General features: G+C 37.8%; 1 protein-coding gene and 1 long non-coding RNA gene across 3 annotated transcripts in view; one reads left to right on the forward strand and one right to left on the reverse strand.

Moving 5' to 3' along the window:
• LOC121956970 (uncharacterized) overlaps positions 1 to 15,465 on the forward strand; it is a 30,171-nt gene extending 14,706 nt beyond the window's left edge. The window contains exons 2-3 of the long non-coding RNA XR_006106730.2: positions 3,800 to 3,877; positions 11,399 to 15,465. This is a non-coding gene — a long non-coding RNA (uncharacterized LOC121956970). The remainder of the gene's footprint in view (positions 1 to 3,799; positions 3,878 to 11,398) is intronic.
• On the reverse strand, positions 749 to 15,778 carry kcnj4 (potassium inwardly rectifying channel subfamily J member 4). Of its 2 annotated transcripts, none has more exons than XM_088091221.1 (3): positions 15,473 to 15,778; positions 9,042 to 9,137; positions 749 to 6,348 (listed from the first exon to the last, which is right to left on the reverse strand). In XM_088091221.1, exons 2-3 carry the CDS (start codon positions 9,104 to 9,106, stop codon positions 4,725 to 4,727), a joined length of 1,689 nt encoding a protein of 562 aa, XP_087947347.1. In that variant the 5' UTR covers positions 9,107 to 9,137; positions 15,473 to 15,778; the 3' UTR covers positions 749 to 4,724. The 2 variants fall into 2 exon arrangements, with proteins under 2 accessions (XP_087947347.1, XP_087947348.1); XM_088091222.1 differs by having other exon boundaries at positions 9,029 to 9,137.

Genomic DNA, 15,778 nt, shown 5'->3' on the forward strand with positions numbered 1-15,778 from the left:
ATGCCAAATATAGTCAAAGTAACATCTTCAGATGGAAAAAAGTAAAAATTACAAATTCTAATGGCAAAAGCCAGAAATAGACCAGAAATAATACAATGCATGCTTTTGTTCTTTGATGGCTGTGGGATCAAAATTTTCTGTTTGAATGGGTTTCAATGGTACATTTTTTGCACTGAACAGTATAATTATTTTAGGAGCTGAGCTGAAAATTCCAAGATTTCAAAAAATTACACAATCTTGCCAAAATGTATGCCATATGCGTGAACACAGCCAAAATTATCAAAAAATGAAGAATGTAAAGCATGTGACATGCACCAAACTGTCCCTAAGGGTTAATGTGTTTTGGCCTGATGTGCACACCTGCTCTTCTACCTACGCAATGAAAGCTTCATTTTACATTCTAAACTATACAATGCCCAAATAGTCAGCCCTTTTACCAACACTCACATCTAATGGAGGTAAAGACTACTTTGATTTTTGTTCTGTGGGGTAGTAGTTATTATCTTATTGTCTTTTTCTCCAAACATTTTTAAGTTTTCACATCAAGATCCAGGTTTATATTCTCTACTGCTCCACCACCAGAGGGAACTCATGCTTCAGTGTTTTCTGATGCATCTCACTGGTGATAGGTTTGGGCTGCAGGGGCATCTAGTGGCTCCTGAGCTTCATAGCTGCATGAGAAGGTTCAGTTTTTGGACTGGCATTTGTTGCATCTTTTGCCACATTTCCAAAAATAATAAGAACCACAATCATATAAATATTTATTTGCAACATCAAAAGGTATACAAGGAATAATAAAGTGCTTCGATTTTTTTCTTCTCAGCTTATTTCAATTAGGACAACAGTTTGCTTAGTGCATGTTTATCATTATACAAAGCAGGAAGCAAAGGAAACAAAAACTATGTAACACAAAACTGCATTTACAGTGTCTTCCCCTGCAATCAGGCTGGCTCCTCTTCTGCAAATACTCATACAATCCAAAACCAACATTACAGAAAGACTGTCATACACTGCCAGTCAAAATATATTGAAGATTATAGTTTGTTTCCATGTTTTTTTAAAGTAAAAAGACTTTTAGCTTTAATGTAACCGAGTGACTTTTTATTTAATTGAAATGAATTCAGTTAGTAATAAAAAAAAAATACTCCCCTGTATATATGTTAATTTTAATACTGACACGGTGTACTTTGTTTTGACACCTGCGTCTGATAACACGCTAATTAGGATCTGAGGAGACACACTGGTCCTTGTCACAGTCATTTTCTTAATTGCAGGAAAAGCAGAGATGGAACTCATGACCTTAACGATGGCTCAGCTTCATTTAGGCGTCTCAACATTTACCAGTACGCAGTTCAGGGCATGCAGACATTTCAAGAAACACTTAATATTTAAAATCAAGTGTTTAAGGAGTTTTAAAAATAAATATTAAGCACTCAAGACACTCAGTGCAAAGACAATTCAGAGAAACCTCGACTATCTTTAAAAAGATAAAGATCTTGAAACCGGACAGAAGTGAAAATGTTTTGGCAGTACTGTTAAAAATCTACATATCAAATGTTAAACAAATATGTTGTAGTATCAACCCAAATGACAGAATAGAGTGCTGCCATTGTGGTTTTCTGCAAACTGCAAATATGTTAAATTGTGATGGATATGTTACATGTAGTATGTATCATAACATTCTTGTTTTGCCAGTCATGTTTTTGGGACCAATCCAGGATTTATTCATGACATTTTTTGACATTTCCACTGCATCCAAACCTTTTTTTCTTTTTTCTTTTTTTTTAAAAAAAGACATTTTGGAACATTTCCATCTGTTATGTTATGACAAACTGAATACTTTTTTGACAGTCTGCTTAGATATTATTATTATTATTATTATTATTATTATTATTATTATTATTATTATTATTATTATTATTATTATTATTATTATTATTATTATATTTTAACAACACATATCAATCCATGTTTTACCCAAACTTTTCTTTTCCTAAACCTAACTATGTTTTTTTTTGTTTTTGCTTGAACTTAACCACACATTAACCACATTATTGTCACATCGTAAAATTGAAACAGGAAATTTGAACATATCCACTACACTGATACATATAAATTTACCACACATATACCAATGTCACATATCTTTGGTTTGTAGGAAACGGCAACATTTATTCTGGCGATGGGTTTGATAACACATTGCAGCTGTTTGTTACTGGGGCCTAATTAGATTCAATTGGGTTACTAAAAAGTTACATTTAAGCCTACATGCACTTATAGCAGTTATTTCTAACACATTTATGAATGCATTGCTTTGAAATGTAATATCATGCTTTTTTTGTCTGGCTGGCAGTGTATGTTTGACAATAATTATTTATATTTTGACAAATTCTTTATGTTCTTGAATACTTTGCAAGTTTTGTAATGAGAACTTCTTTCTGCAGTCAGACTCTCACAGCTATATTGACAGAAAAATGCACACCAAGCAATATAACAAGCAGCAAAAAATAAATAAATAAATAAAACAACAACAAAAAAAACGAATAAAGTCAAGAATAAGAGCTGCACTATTACCAGATGCAACAAGTAGACTGTTCTGACAGCTCTGTTGGTAAAAGGGAAAAAAATACATTCACATCCTGATGTTTGCTGTCCACTCATGGCAAAATGGTATGTAAATATTTGTTGGTGTCATTTTGGTTGAAGTGCCAGATGGAGAAAGTTGCTAAACTTTTTGTCATGTATTTTACAACCATCGTAACATCTTACTTTACTACAACTGACATTAGATAAAGTTAGACTTTATTCCCACTATCCCATTCCAGTTACTTATTGCACATTTCCAGACACCGTACTCCTCAGCCTCGAGTCCATCCCTTTTTTTTCCTGTTGTACTTCTCAGTGGTTTCACACATTTCTGATTTCAAAGACAATCGGTACACTTAAGCTGCATGCAGTTTCCAAATCATAAATCAGAGGCGCTCTGTGTTTTACTTTCCAACTCCAGAATCTTTGGCGAAAAACAAACAGCACAAACATGAATTAAAGCCACCTCTCAGTATTGTTCCTGTTATCACTGGCTGGAGCCTCCGCAAGAAACAAACCAAGAAATAAGTGTTAAAGTGATCCATAACAAAGCAAAAGGACTAATTTGTTTTATGTCAATATCACTCATTAATTAATTAATTAATTAGTAATAGACTCATTTTAGTATCTAATCTAATGGCTATTACAGATTTAAAATTTCAGTTTTGTTTTTAGTATATTCTCTTAAACTTTTAGAAGAAAAACTATTTTTAACATATATGTTAAAATGCAGTGCTGTTTTCCTAAATTCAATCAATTCAAACTGAGTCAAACTCAGAAAAAATAGTCCCCCCTGCTACACTTAGTGATTGCACTTGGAATGGTTTTGGGAGCACGCTGCACAGCAAAACCAACATGACTAATGTATATAAATAAAGGAGTTATTTTATGATATACAGGGAAATATTTAAAGGTCCAATGTGTAGGATTTATGGGAATATATTGGCAGACATTGAATATAACATAATAACTATATTTACACTAGGAGTGGGTCCTTAATTATTGCCATGTTCACTGCCATGTTTCTACAGTTGCACTGAATGGACAAAGTAAACATTGGCTCTAGATAATGTCATTTGCATTTTCACATTTTCACAACTGTCACTGTAGTTAGAACCCGTTTTCTGACAGGCAGCACCAAAAAACACTGATCTGTAACATGAAACAGCTATATTAAGTGTTTTTAATCACCTGGTCTGTTGGTTTTATACAGGAAGAGACCTCTGCGGACAATTCAGCTCCTGGTGAAAAACTCCTGAATGTCTGGAACTTAATTGATCAGAGAAATAAGGTAAGTACACATGAACAGGTGCTGGTGAGCTGCCTGTTTCCAACATACCAAATAGCATTGGAAAAACATTGATTTGTAATGTGAAACTGCTTTGTTCAGTATTTCACAAATATTATTCACCTAGTTTGTTTACTTTGGAGAAGAATAAACTTTTGTGGATAATTCGGCTCCTGGTAAAAACCTCCTGAACAATGAAGGAATTCTAATCAGGAGAAGTTTCAGCTGGTTGCAATCTGCAAACCTCACCAGCAGATGCCACTAAATTCCTTGACATCTTACACACTGGACCTTTAACAAAACAGGCAATCTCACAATAGTGCAAATCCCTGAATTTGCATGGAACCAATACAGGCAGGATGCCCATGGACAACATGGAGATTATCAAGCATAAACTGACAGCTTATTGATAAAACAGTGCAAACTTAGTCCTCTTCAAAAAAGAAGAGAATTACATCAAAATTGCTATTGCTTTCATAAAATCTCACGCGAAAATAATATTTTAAACTATGCAAAATGTCCATACTGTCTAAAACATGACTCAAGTTTCTGTACTTAAACTGCCAGTGTGCTCTCCTTTGGTTATGAAATCATAATAAAAGCCTGTCAGCGCTTTGTCAGCGATTCTTTGTCCTCCTGCAGAATCAGTCTGGTTGATCATTATGGCTCTTGAAGGAGTGCAGTTGCATGTGCCAAAAGTTACTGAGGAATGTGTGCAATCTGTTATTTCTAATCTCAATGAGAAGAAAAAACAAACACGTATAAAGTAAAACAACACCAGCAAGGCAAACAGGGTTTCTGTACATGCAATCCAAAGTTTAACACAAGCAGTCCATCTTCACGTCAATCTTTAAATCTCTTGCTCACTCTTATACGTCACTGGATCGAGAGGGATGGCAGTCTGCAGGATATCAAACTCCATCTGGTTATTATCCATGTCCAGAACACACATGACACTATGACTGCCTGACGTCACAGTCGCAGTCTCCTGGAACATATTTTGAAAGTCTACAGAAACCGAAGTCCTCCTCTCCTCTGCCCTCTCCTTTTTCACAATCTGGGAGTCGAAGATGTCCTCCTCTTCCTCCCCACAGCTCAACGCCACCTCGTTCTCGTAACAAAAGGCGCTCAGCGACCTGGGGATCAAGTCTTGTGTGGTTCTATACGCAGAGACGGGAGAAGCAGCCGAAGAGGCCCGGCTTGTTGCCTCATCGAGCTCTTTGGCGCTGAGGTGGGGCGTTGACGGCACCTCGTAGGTCTTGTGGAAGCGAGCGTAGTCCACCTTGTAGCAGTCCCGGTCCTCGTAGATCACAGGTTCAAACCTGTGACCCCAGAAGACCTCTCTGGCAAGGTAGGAGCTACGGAACTGGGTGGTCATGGCCGTGGCCTCCACCATCCCCTCCAAGATTACAACAATCTCAAAGTCATCAGCCTCCAGATCGGCTCGGCTTAAAGTATACAAGGGGCTATCTTTATCTATCTCGTGGATTATAACCAGCGGGGATACAAGAAACAGTCTGTCTGTGCCCTCGTCATAGCCCACATTCAGGTCCATCTGCTCCAACGGGATGAACTCGCCCTCAGCTGTGACATATGAGCGGATGAGCTGGGCGCGGACATGAGCCTCCACGATGTGGCTCTTCCGCAGGTTTCCCACCCTCCACATGAGGCACAGCTTGCCATCACGCAGGGCGATGACAGCATTTTTGGAGAACATGAGAGTCTGGTTTCTCTTCTTTGGCCGTGCCATTTTGGCCATAATGGTGCCGATCATGAAAGAGTCAATGATGCAGCCGACGATAGACTGGATGACGACTGTTAATACAGCGATAGGACACTCCTCTGTGACGCATCGCCAGCCATAACCAATGGTAGTCTGAGTCTCCATGGAGAACAGGAGCGCCCCGACAAAACCTTGGACGTGAAGTATGCAGGGCATCCTTTGTGTCTGCCCTCCATATGTGTGTCCAGAGTTTGGTCCATGCAGCCCCGCCACCGCCAACCCGTCACCCTTCACCGCCGGCTGCTCCTCAAAGTCCCCATGTGCCAGGGAGACAGTGTAAAAAATAATACCAAAGAAAAGCCACGAGATCATGAAGCTGGCGCAGAATATAAGCAGCAGGTATCTCCAGCGAATGTCCACGCATGTGGTGAAGATGTCAGCTAGGTAGCGCTGCCTCTTTTCATCCATGTTGGTGAACAGAACGTTACATTGCCCATTTTTCTTTACAAACCGGCTCCGCACTTGGTTGGAGCCCCTTGTCAGAATCTTCCCGTTGTAGTTGTTCATCCCTCCGTGTCCCCTTGTGCCGGGTGCGGCAGCAGAGGCTCCCGACCTCCTCCTACTGTCTTCTGTCTCCGCGTCGCAGGGTGAGTGCAGCCGGGAGTCGCGGGAATTGTGGCCGTTATGGAGTCCTAAGCTAGAGATCTTCTGGCGAGCATCTTCTGGTAAAATGTCTGACACAATGCTGTACCTATCAGACCAACAGAGAGGAAGATGGGGATTAAAATGTGATATTACAGACAGAAAACTGGTTACCATTACAGATTTGTGCAAAACTAGAGCAATATTTTCCAAATGTCAATAAAACACAATTGCAAGATGATTGCGTTTCCATTGAACAATGTTTTGCGACTTCTTTTGCGATGATATGCAACTTTGCCTCTCATGATAACATTCCAAAAAGCATGTCGATAGATGTTGAAAACATTAGGAGGTTTATTTCTAGCCGCCATTATTTACGATCGAAGGCAACATAGGCATGTTATGAGAGCGATAATGGACAGGCAAGCCCCTTATACGTGGGAGTGGCCATGTATGAGTGATTTCTGGGAGGTGATAGTCCACGATTTCAGAGGGGAATTGTGGATTCAGAACTTCTGCACGATCCCCTAGAGTTATGTGATGCAATAACACCTCTTAAAGCGCCTGCTGCAACATGCCAAAAGGAGCTAGTTCCTACTAACTAGCACACAGCCTATGTGACCTATAAACGCAAAAAAAGTGTTTATATTCCAGTTTTGCAAAATTTTGTGCCCCCAAACATGGGTGTTTTAAGCCACAACATAATCGTTCCTATCCATAAGATGACTTTTGTGCCCAAACCTAACCACACCTTCACGTCAGCAATGCTGAGAAACTTTATGTTTCATTGTATCCATTACAAAAATAATTACAAATGTAACAAATCTGTGGTTTGCAGAAATTTAAAATACAAACATATTTTCTGGTGATTGGGTTGACATCTGTCAGCCTTGAAATTCCCATCTGATCACAACTTCAGAAAGTACAAACTAGTGATAAAATGGACATGAATGTATTTGCATAATTCAGTTATTTATTTTAATGTTGTGGTTTTGCAAACCAATTTCTCATTTTTAGGAAGAAATCTGCCAGAAATTAAGTGTTTTATTTAAATGTTTTTTGGTTTACTGACAGCCCAAATGCTGTTTTAAGGCCTCCCATCCTACCTCGACTTTCGAAGTTTCGGGAAATCCTAAGATTGTTGTTGGATCCATATCATTTAAATTTCGGTGTGCACAATAGGAGAAGGAGGAACAAAGAGCAGGAAGACAGCTTATAGAGCCATAATCTTATTGATCCTCGTGTACTTTCCGTTGTACCTTTTAGAGCACACTGTGCTCCCTCTCATAGACAGCGACCGGAAGATGATACCTGACTCATTAGTGATATTGATCCAAGCTATATCAAATAATAAATGATAAATTATTAAGCCACACAGGAAACAGAAAAACAATATCTCCCAAACAATTTACTGAAACAGACCAAACTTTTGGTCACCTGAGTGTATTGATCAGCCTCACCTGTCTCTCTCCTTTACATGGAGGATTAGCAGCAGGGAAGGTGAGTTCAGTTTAGCTATGTGAGGAGGATTGCTGTCATCACACATTATAGGATTATATTTGAGTCAGCATCAGTCAGACAACCCATTTCGAGAAGGGCCGACGTACTAATGTAATGTACGTTACTGATCATATGCTGTACATATAGATAACTGGTTAACACTCTTTAAATCATTCAGTAATCCACCGAAAATGTCAGATCAGATGTTTGAGGTGGAATTTTCTCCTTTTAACGACAAAAATCAAGCTGTTTTTCCATCTTGCTATAGCCAGGGTCCAATATTTGGCCATAACGTCAACCTTTATTGTGCAATGAAGGGAAATTTTATTTGAGTTTTTAAACAGTGCACTGAGAGGACAATGAGAACGTTTGTACTGCTGCTGCAAAACTGCAAAACTGTAAGACATAAGGAAACACAAACAAACATCTATGAGACAAACAGAGACAGTATAAAATGAAAATATCATGGTAATCTGCATACAACTATTCCCTGATAAGTGTATTGATGGCTATTAATACAGTAAGACGACCTTCGGACTTCTTGTTCTCACACTGTTGCAGCTGCCTGCAGGCAGGTCTTTGGGTACTGCTGTTCAGGACAGTGTAGGACGGCCTTGGCCTTTCTAAGGATGTGCTCACTGTAAATATCCCTGAGCCGGGCCTGACTCACCCTGACCGGCTACTTACAAGCCCATCCTTACTGTTTCGTTAAGACTTTCTGATAAGACAACGTTACAAAAAGATAAAATGGTTTCTGTAAAGTCAAAGGCTGTTGTGTTGCCCTTTTACACTGTAACTCTGGTACAGAATAAATGGATATGACAAAATAAAACAAGGATTTCGAAGTCCAATCAGAACCATTGTTATATGTATATATATATTGGATTCAATTGTATGTTAGACTAAGTGAAGTGAAAGAAAAATGATTTAGGTGCCAAAGGAATAGTCCAGCAACCTAGAGTAGATTCAGGCCCGATTCAAACAGAGAATTAATTTGTTGTCCTAAAAAGGCAGCAGAGGATTAATAATATTAATAATAATAATGATAATAACTTTATTTGTATAGTATTGAAATAAAGTTAAAAACTGCTGCATGTGGATAAGAATAAAACAAATAAGTATAAAGTTACAATAAATAAAACAATGTTAAGAGCTAAAATAATAGTGTGCAAAACAGAATAAAAGGGACATAAAACACCAAATGTACTTATCACAAATGTACAAAACAGTAATTAAAAGGAAAAGCTTTTCTATAAAGATAAGTTTTAAGCTGTGATTTAGTCCCCCACCTGTTGGACCTACTTGTTCCCATGGCACCAGGATCTCTGGTTTAGGGGCCTGAGTGGGAGGCCGGACTCTCCCACCATGGAGGTGGTGCTCGGGCCACTGAGGAGTCCACTGCAGGAGAGACAGACAGTCACAGAATCAGCCCGAATCAGTTCACGTAAAATTACCATCAAATTACAGCAGGTGCACAAGTAGTTTCCAAAGTGGGGGTTTAACTCAAAACAGCACAGAGAACACTTCAATAAATGCAAAACTGAACCTTTCCTTAACTTTTAACCCTTTGAAACCTGGATCAACATCATCTTTCCTGTGCTGCGTTCAGACGCCCCGCTTAAGAAAACATGCGGAAAAAAGGCAATGAGCAACTTGGAAATGTAAAACTTAAGAAATGTTCCAGAAATCACACACACACACACACACACACACACACACACACATACAGTATATATATATATATATATATATATATATATATATATATATATATAATGACACTCTACACAAAGCGGCTTCCCTACAATAATCATTCAGTTACATATACAGAGTATAATGTCCCCACTGTATAACAGCATTAAACTGCTTCTCTGTAAAAAGAAATAATTTCTTCTCGAGGAGGATCTCAGGTCTTAAATGTCATGAGCACAGCTTAACGGTATTTCTTCGGATTACATAAAACTGTCTGTTCAGAAATACAAAGAAAATCCTGTCACTTAATCTTTCCTTAATAATACCTGTTCTACAAAGCAGGGATGATATCCAAGCAGAGGGCTGCTGAAGTAGCAGTAGTAGTGTTGCTACATTTCATTTTCTTTCCTTTTTTAAAGATTTTTTTTGGCTTTTTGCCTTTATTTGATAGGACAGATTGCAAGTGTGAGAGGGGTAGAGAGAGGGGATGACGTGCAGCAAAGGGCCACTGCAGCTACTGTTTTGTTACATTTCTTCATATTATCACCCCTTTTGCCAGAAGACAATGTTGCAGTCGTATTTTTTTTGCAAACCTCGAATATGTTACATTTGCACGTTTCATACATGTTTGTGTGTCACCTTCGCTAGATGCCTGCCAAGATGCACACCACTTCTACCAAAAAACAACAAAACCAGTTGTGATTTAATAAGTCATTGCTGTCTTTCCAGCTGCTTTTTCTGCACAAAATATGGGTGTTTTGTGGCAATATGTCAATATTTTCCCCCAAAAAACTTTTTACAGAGATGTCACTGCTTTTCCATTGGGAATTATGCCTCCCCAAAATGGGTATTTTAAACCAAAACATGATCTTTTCCAAACCATAATGAAGTAGGTTTTTTTGTGCCTGATCCTAACCACTCATTAACCACAGTCTTGTTGTTGGAATGCAAAGTTTCAACATAAGTTTCAATGTTTTGGCTACACACTTCTAAAAACAAATTATTTGGCTCAACAAAAAAAAAAAATCTTGCAATGCAACGGTTTTTCGTCAATCTTTGATAACTTGTAATGAAATCATGACAGCGAGTGCATGACATTGAGTAAGGGGAATACACTTCTCTTCTACAATCAAAGGCATTTTAGAGTTCTGATTACTGAATAATTGACAGCAAAAGACACGTTTTTAAGTGAGAATAGTCTTTTGTGTATAATTGTTTGGCTTGCAGGTCCATCACACAGTCTTAACTGTCCGAATTTGTCCAGGCATTTTCATGGGAGGGGACTTAACATCCCAAACTGGAAGTGAAGAAAAGTTAAATTGTCAAGCCAATTTCATTACTTTACAGCAACTTAAATTTTGTTGTAAACACAATATATTAAGTCAATGCAATTATCAACATTATTACATCAACACGTCAACTTCCATGTGCAGTTGGTGTACATACTTTGTTTGCATATTGTAATTTTATTGTATTTTCTGTTATTGTTTTTGCAGCTTGGTTTTTTTTTAATCATACTTGGCACCTTGTTTTTTATTATCTAACATTTTAATATTTTAGCATTGTTATATTGTAATTTTTTTTTACTATGTATTGTTCTTTCGCTTCTTATACTAGTACCTCATAGCTGCTGTAACATTGTAATATTCCCCACTGTGGGACTAATAAAGGGTTATCTTATCTAACAGGTCTGATCTAAATTATGTTTACAACGTAAAAGGTTTATCTAGATCAATAAAATCTAATTTTTTTTTTCTGATGATTGGGTTAATATATTTGTAAAAAAAAAAAAAAAACATGTAAAGGAAATTAATTTGCTTAATTTAAAATCACTGAACATAACCAAGAAGAGATGATTTCTGGATCTTTGTTTCTCTGCAACGACACTCATATACAAGCATATCTGTATCTGTATTTGTACTTTATGTGAGTATTTCATGTTTTATGTGTGGTCTGTCTCCATACAGGTGTCTCTGGCTTCCAACCAAAATTGCAGCTGTGGAACAAGTTCTCCCACATTCGTGCCGCATCTATAAAAAGAAGATGCAACCAGCTAACAATCCATCATCGCTGGCGTCGCCCCTTTTGGTGCAAAGATGTTATAATCTGTAATGAACCAGAGGCCGTGAGAGGCAGAGCGCAGGTACCGAGAGAGACAAGACACACACACACACACACACACACACACACACACACACACACACACACACACACACACACATACACACAGTACAAACCAACGAATGGTCACCAGGTAAAACTGGGAACTTTCACTGAAGCCAGTTTCCATAGGAACCTGTCTCCTGTGGCATTTGGGGGATGGAGTGAAGTAGAGAGAGTCACTGGAGACACAGTGGTTGAAGGGGGGCTTGTAAACTGTATTAAGTGCTCTTATAACATGAGTCATAGGGGGAGAGAGAGAGGGCAGCAGTGCAACATCTACATTTGATTTTAAGTAAATAAAGTGCAAGATGTGACTTTTAGTTGAGGCTTGTGATCCTTGTTACTGACTGAGAGCAAAAATAACGAGGAGGGAAATGTGTAGTCTGAGACTTGGGTCAAAAAACATTTTCAAGAAGCTTTTATGTTTTGCTTCATCCACTTATTTTCCTAATGGATTGCCCTAATGACACTACTGAGGACAAGAAGACCATAAATTAGAAGAAATGACAGATTTTTACACATGCAGTTAACATATCTGCCATCTTTATTTTTGGTTATTTATCTAGTCCATATTTTTTATCTATTTTAATATTTTTGATTTTGGGTTGTGGGGAATAGTAGAAAATAACAGGGCCTCCCTATGAGCTGAGTTCTTCATAAAGTTTTGATGTGAATTGAATTGAACTGAACTATGTTAAGACTGTATAGTAAAAATATTGATGCATGCATGAAGGATTGTGTCTCTACTTTTAAAATTAGTAGTCGATTATTCAACAGTATTATCTCATTCACAAAATATCATCAAAAATTATTTTGAGAGTTGACTTTGATAATTTAAAGGAACAGTGATTTAGGAGATTTCATGGCATTTAGCGGTGAGGATTGCAAATTGCAACCAGCTGAAAGACTTCCCAGTTAAAATTCCTGCAGTATTCATTGTTTAGGAGGTTTTAAACCAGAACCCGGATTATCTGCAGAAATCTCATGCTCTCCAAAAACTTGAGCCCAGCACCTGCTAATGTGTGCTCACCTTTTTGTCTGATAACTTATGCAGAGGTCTATTTGTAAAAAAACCCCAACAAAAAATGGACGTGGTGATTTAAATGGGTAAAAACCTTAATTAAAGCAGTTCAATTGTAAAACAAATTGTGTTTTTCAAACACTGCTCATTGCGTAGGGGCTGCTAACTACGGTGGCCCATGCAGAAAAATGCAACGCGAATGGTGCTATCTGGTGCCAGTGTTTTGTTTGTCCATTCTGGGCTACTGTAGAAACATAATGATGCAAAATGACAATCTCCTATGAGGAGGACCTGCTATGTAGATATAAACAGCTCATTCTAAAGTAATAAAAACATACTTTTTATTTAAGGTGATTATACACTAAAGAAAACATACTAATTATATTACTTTCCATTTCTGCCAGTATATTTCCCCATAAATCCTACGCACTCTCATACCTAGTTGTCTCATATCGCCACTTTTCCAGTGGACTTTCACATCTACATATTATGTGCTAGGTATCCTCCTGCATCTGCTGTTGACATTCTGGGATGCTGAAACCAATGCTGCGACATCAGCAAAAGCACATGGTTACATTTAGAAAATAAAGGAATAAGAACAGGCTGCTAAATCCAAAACACTGGACTTTAAAGTGACTGCTCGTTGGACAAAATGAGCAATTTTTTCTCATCAGTTTTTTCCAACTTTTTACTAACTAAACAATGATTTCACAAGAAATCCACATGTATTATATTTGCTTGTGTCCCGTCTTTGCCAAATTCACAGATTAATAGTCAGTCACAATCTGGTGCACTGAAATAAGAAAGGTAGCGGTATGTCTTGGAGATTTCTTGGAGATTTCATGACTGTTAATCCCAAAAGAGGCACAGAGAGAAAGACGGGCAGGTTGGGTTTGGGATTAGGATGCAGTGTCCATGTTCCCTAAAGCCTTTAATAATCGCCCCTCATGGGAAACACCATCAAATCTGCCATAAAAGTAAAGTACACATCCAGTTGGACTATCAGAACTTCATAGCCTGGCTGATATGCAGCGGTTATGCAAAGCAGTCTGAGTCATGTTTCATGATATGCTGGTCATAACTGGTCATTGAAAAGACTAAATTATAGCCTTACGGTCTATAAAAGGTCTGTGCATAATTACCGACTGCACTCAAAGGCAAATTATGCAGCCTAAATGTTTGTTTTTTCCTGAATCTGATTGTTGAGGTGATTGTTAAAAACCCGCAGAATAACCTTGTTACATAAATTCAGTCTATTAATGGAAGCTCATGTTTGCTAAACATTTGTGATGTAATTCACCCGAGTGAAGCACCTGCTGGCTGAATCTGTCTCTCTGACGCGATTCAAGCTCCAGGCCTTTGTTTTTGGGATACTGGGACTGTGGTGGGTGACTGTTTTGAGTCAGTCAGTCAGGACTTTTGAGTCAGTTTTTCCATCGAGCAGGTTCGCTCCACTTCCGTCTTGTTTTCCTTTGTACAAGCAGCTCGTACAATGTGAAAACAAATCAATACATGGCCCCAGTTTCACCTCTGCATGTCACGAGCCAACCCACGATTCCCACGCTGCTATCAACATCCCAGACAACCTCCGTGTTGGCCTCATTTCACAGTCATTTTTCCACATTGTCCAATATTTATATTTGCAAAACATATTTTAGTACACATTTCATTTGATCAATTGTAATATGTCCAATATTAGTGTCCAAATATGACACTTTGACTTTTGAAACCGTTATCGTTTTTTCTTGTGCTGCGTTCAGACACCTTTCACAAGTGTTTTGACCCTCTGAGACTTGAGCAACTTAGCAAGAAATACCCCCCAAAATTGCAAGAAATTAGTAAAAGGTGACAAGAAAATTACCTCCAAATTAGTTTTAAGAAAGAGGGGATGATTATAAGAAAATGATACAAAAAATATGAAAATTGTTTAAGAGATTTCTCATTTCTAACATTTGTTTAGAGTTGATCAACAGGCGCAAAACATTATATTTGCCTTCAGGTACTTTTTTTTTTTTTATACCTGCTATATTTTAATATGTCTCAGGACATGTATTTTAGCATCACCAGAGCCACAGAGATTTACAGCACATGACGGAGAAGTGTGACTGTTCACTTGATCATACACGACACAGCAGTTTCCATGATGCCTGAGCTTTAGTCTGTCTGACGCAGGACTTCTCTTTTTATACCTGAGAAACACGTTAACTCTTTGAAACCTGAACAAATTGGCTTGATTTCTTTCCAAAACATGGGAAGAAGGCAATGAGTAAGTTGACAAGAAATTGCCCAAAGAATTTGCAATAAATTACTCAAAAGTTACAAGAAAATTACCTTTAGCACAAAAAAACAACAAAAAGACAGGTAAAGGGACAAAAACAGAAAATGACCTGATTTTTTTTTTTTAAATAAATCTTTTTTCTGTAACCTTATTATGAATGTATAATTAAGAATAGATTTTTTATTTATTTGCTCATTTTCTGATGATTCTCTCTCTCTGGCTTTTTAAAATCAAAATTTCAGGTAATTTTCTTGTCACATTTTAGTAATTTACAGTATTTGCAGTTAGCTAAACATTTCATTCCAGGTTGCTGATTTCCTTTTTCCTCATATTTTTTAAATAAAAATATGGGGAAAAATGATTTGCAAGGCAATATGTTTTATTGGTATAAATGCTTTTGAAAGGCATCTGAGCCAGCACAGTAAAACTGATGTTGATCCAGGTTTCAGAGGGTTAAACTGGAGCTGTCTGTCATCAAAGTTGTGATGCACATATAAAAATTGAATCCATCAAGTTTTTACTCTGAGCATCTACTGATACTAAAACATTATTTGTAAACTGAACTTGAATGATACTCACCCTGCAAGTTAGTTTTCTGTAACGTGAGTTCCTTGTACTTGTCTTTCACTGTGCAGGGCAGAGGTCCCACATCCTTAGATTCATGCTTTCACTCTTCCTCTCTTTTAGTTTTGTCCTTTAGTTTTTTCTTCATCACTTATTTGTTCTTCTATTCCTGTTGTTTCTCTCTTTTAATCCGTTATTGTCCTCTGCTGCCTCCTTTGGTAGCTGTAATCCCGTCTGTGCCGCTCTCTCCTGTGTGTACTCACTCACCTCAGGCTGAAAATGCTGTGTCAATCTCCCCTCTGCAGAGCATGGGTTCAGCAG

This window comes from Plectropomus leopardus, chromosome 18 (genome assembly GCF_026936395.1).
Source record: "Plectropomus leopardus strain MGB_pleo_1.0 chromosome 18, ASM2693639v1, whole genome shotgun sequence".
Taxonomy (NCBI): Eukaryota; Metazoa; Chordata; class Actinopteri; order Perciformes; family Serranidae; genus Plectropomus; species Plectropomus leopardus.

Excerpts from the sequence above, each read along its gene's own strand:
- kcnj4 (XM_088091221.1), bottom strand. The coding sequence starts at position 9,106 with ATGGTGGGAGAGTCCGGCCTCCCACTCAGGCCCCTAAACCAGAGATCC. Across the intron at positions 6,349-9,041 it reads TCCTGGTGCCATGGGAACAA|GTACAGCATTGTGTCAGACA; the intron begins GTAGGTCCAACA and ends TTGGTCTGATAG.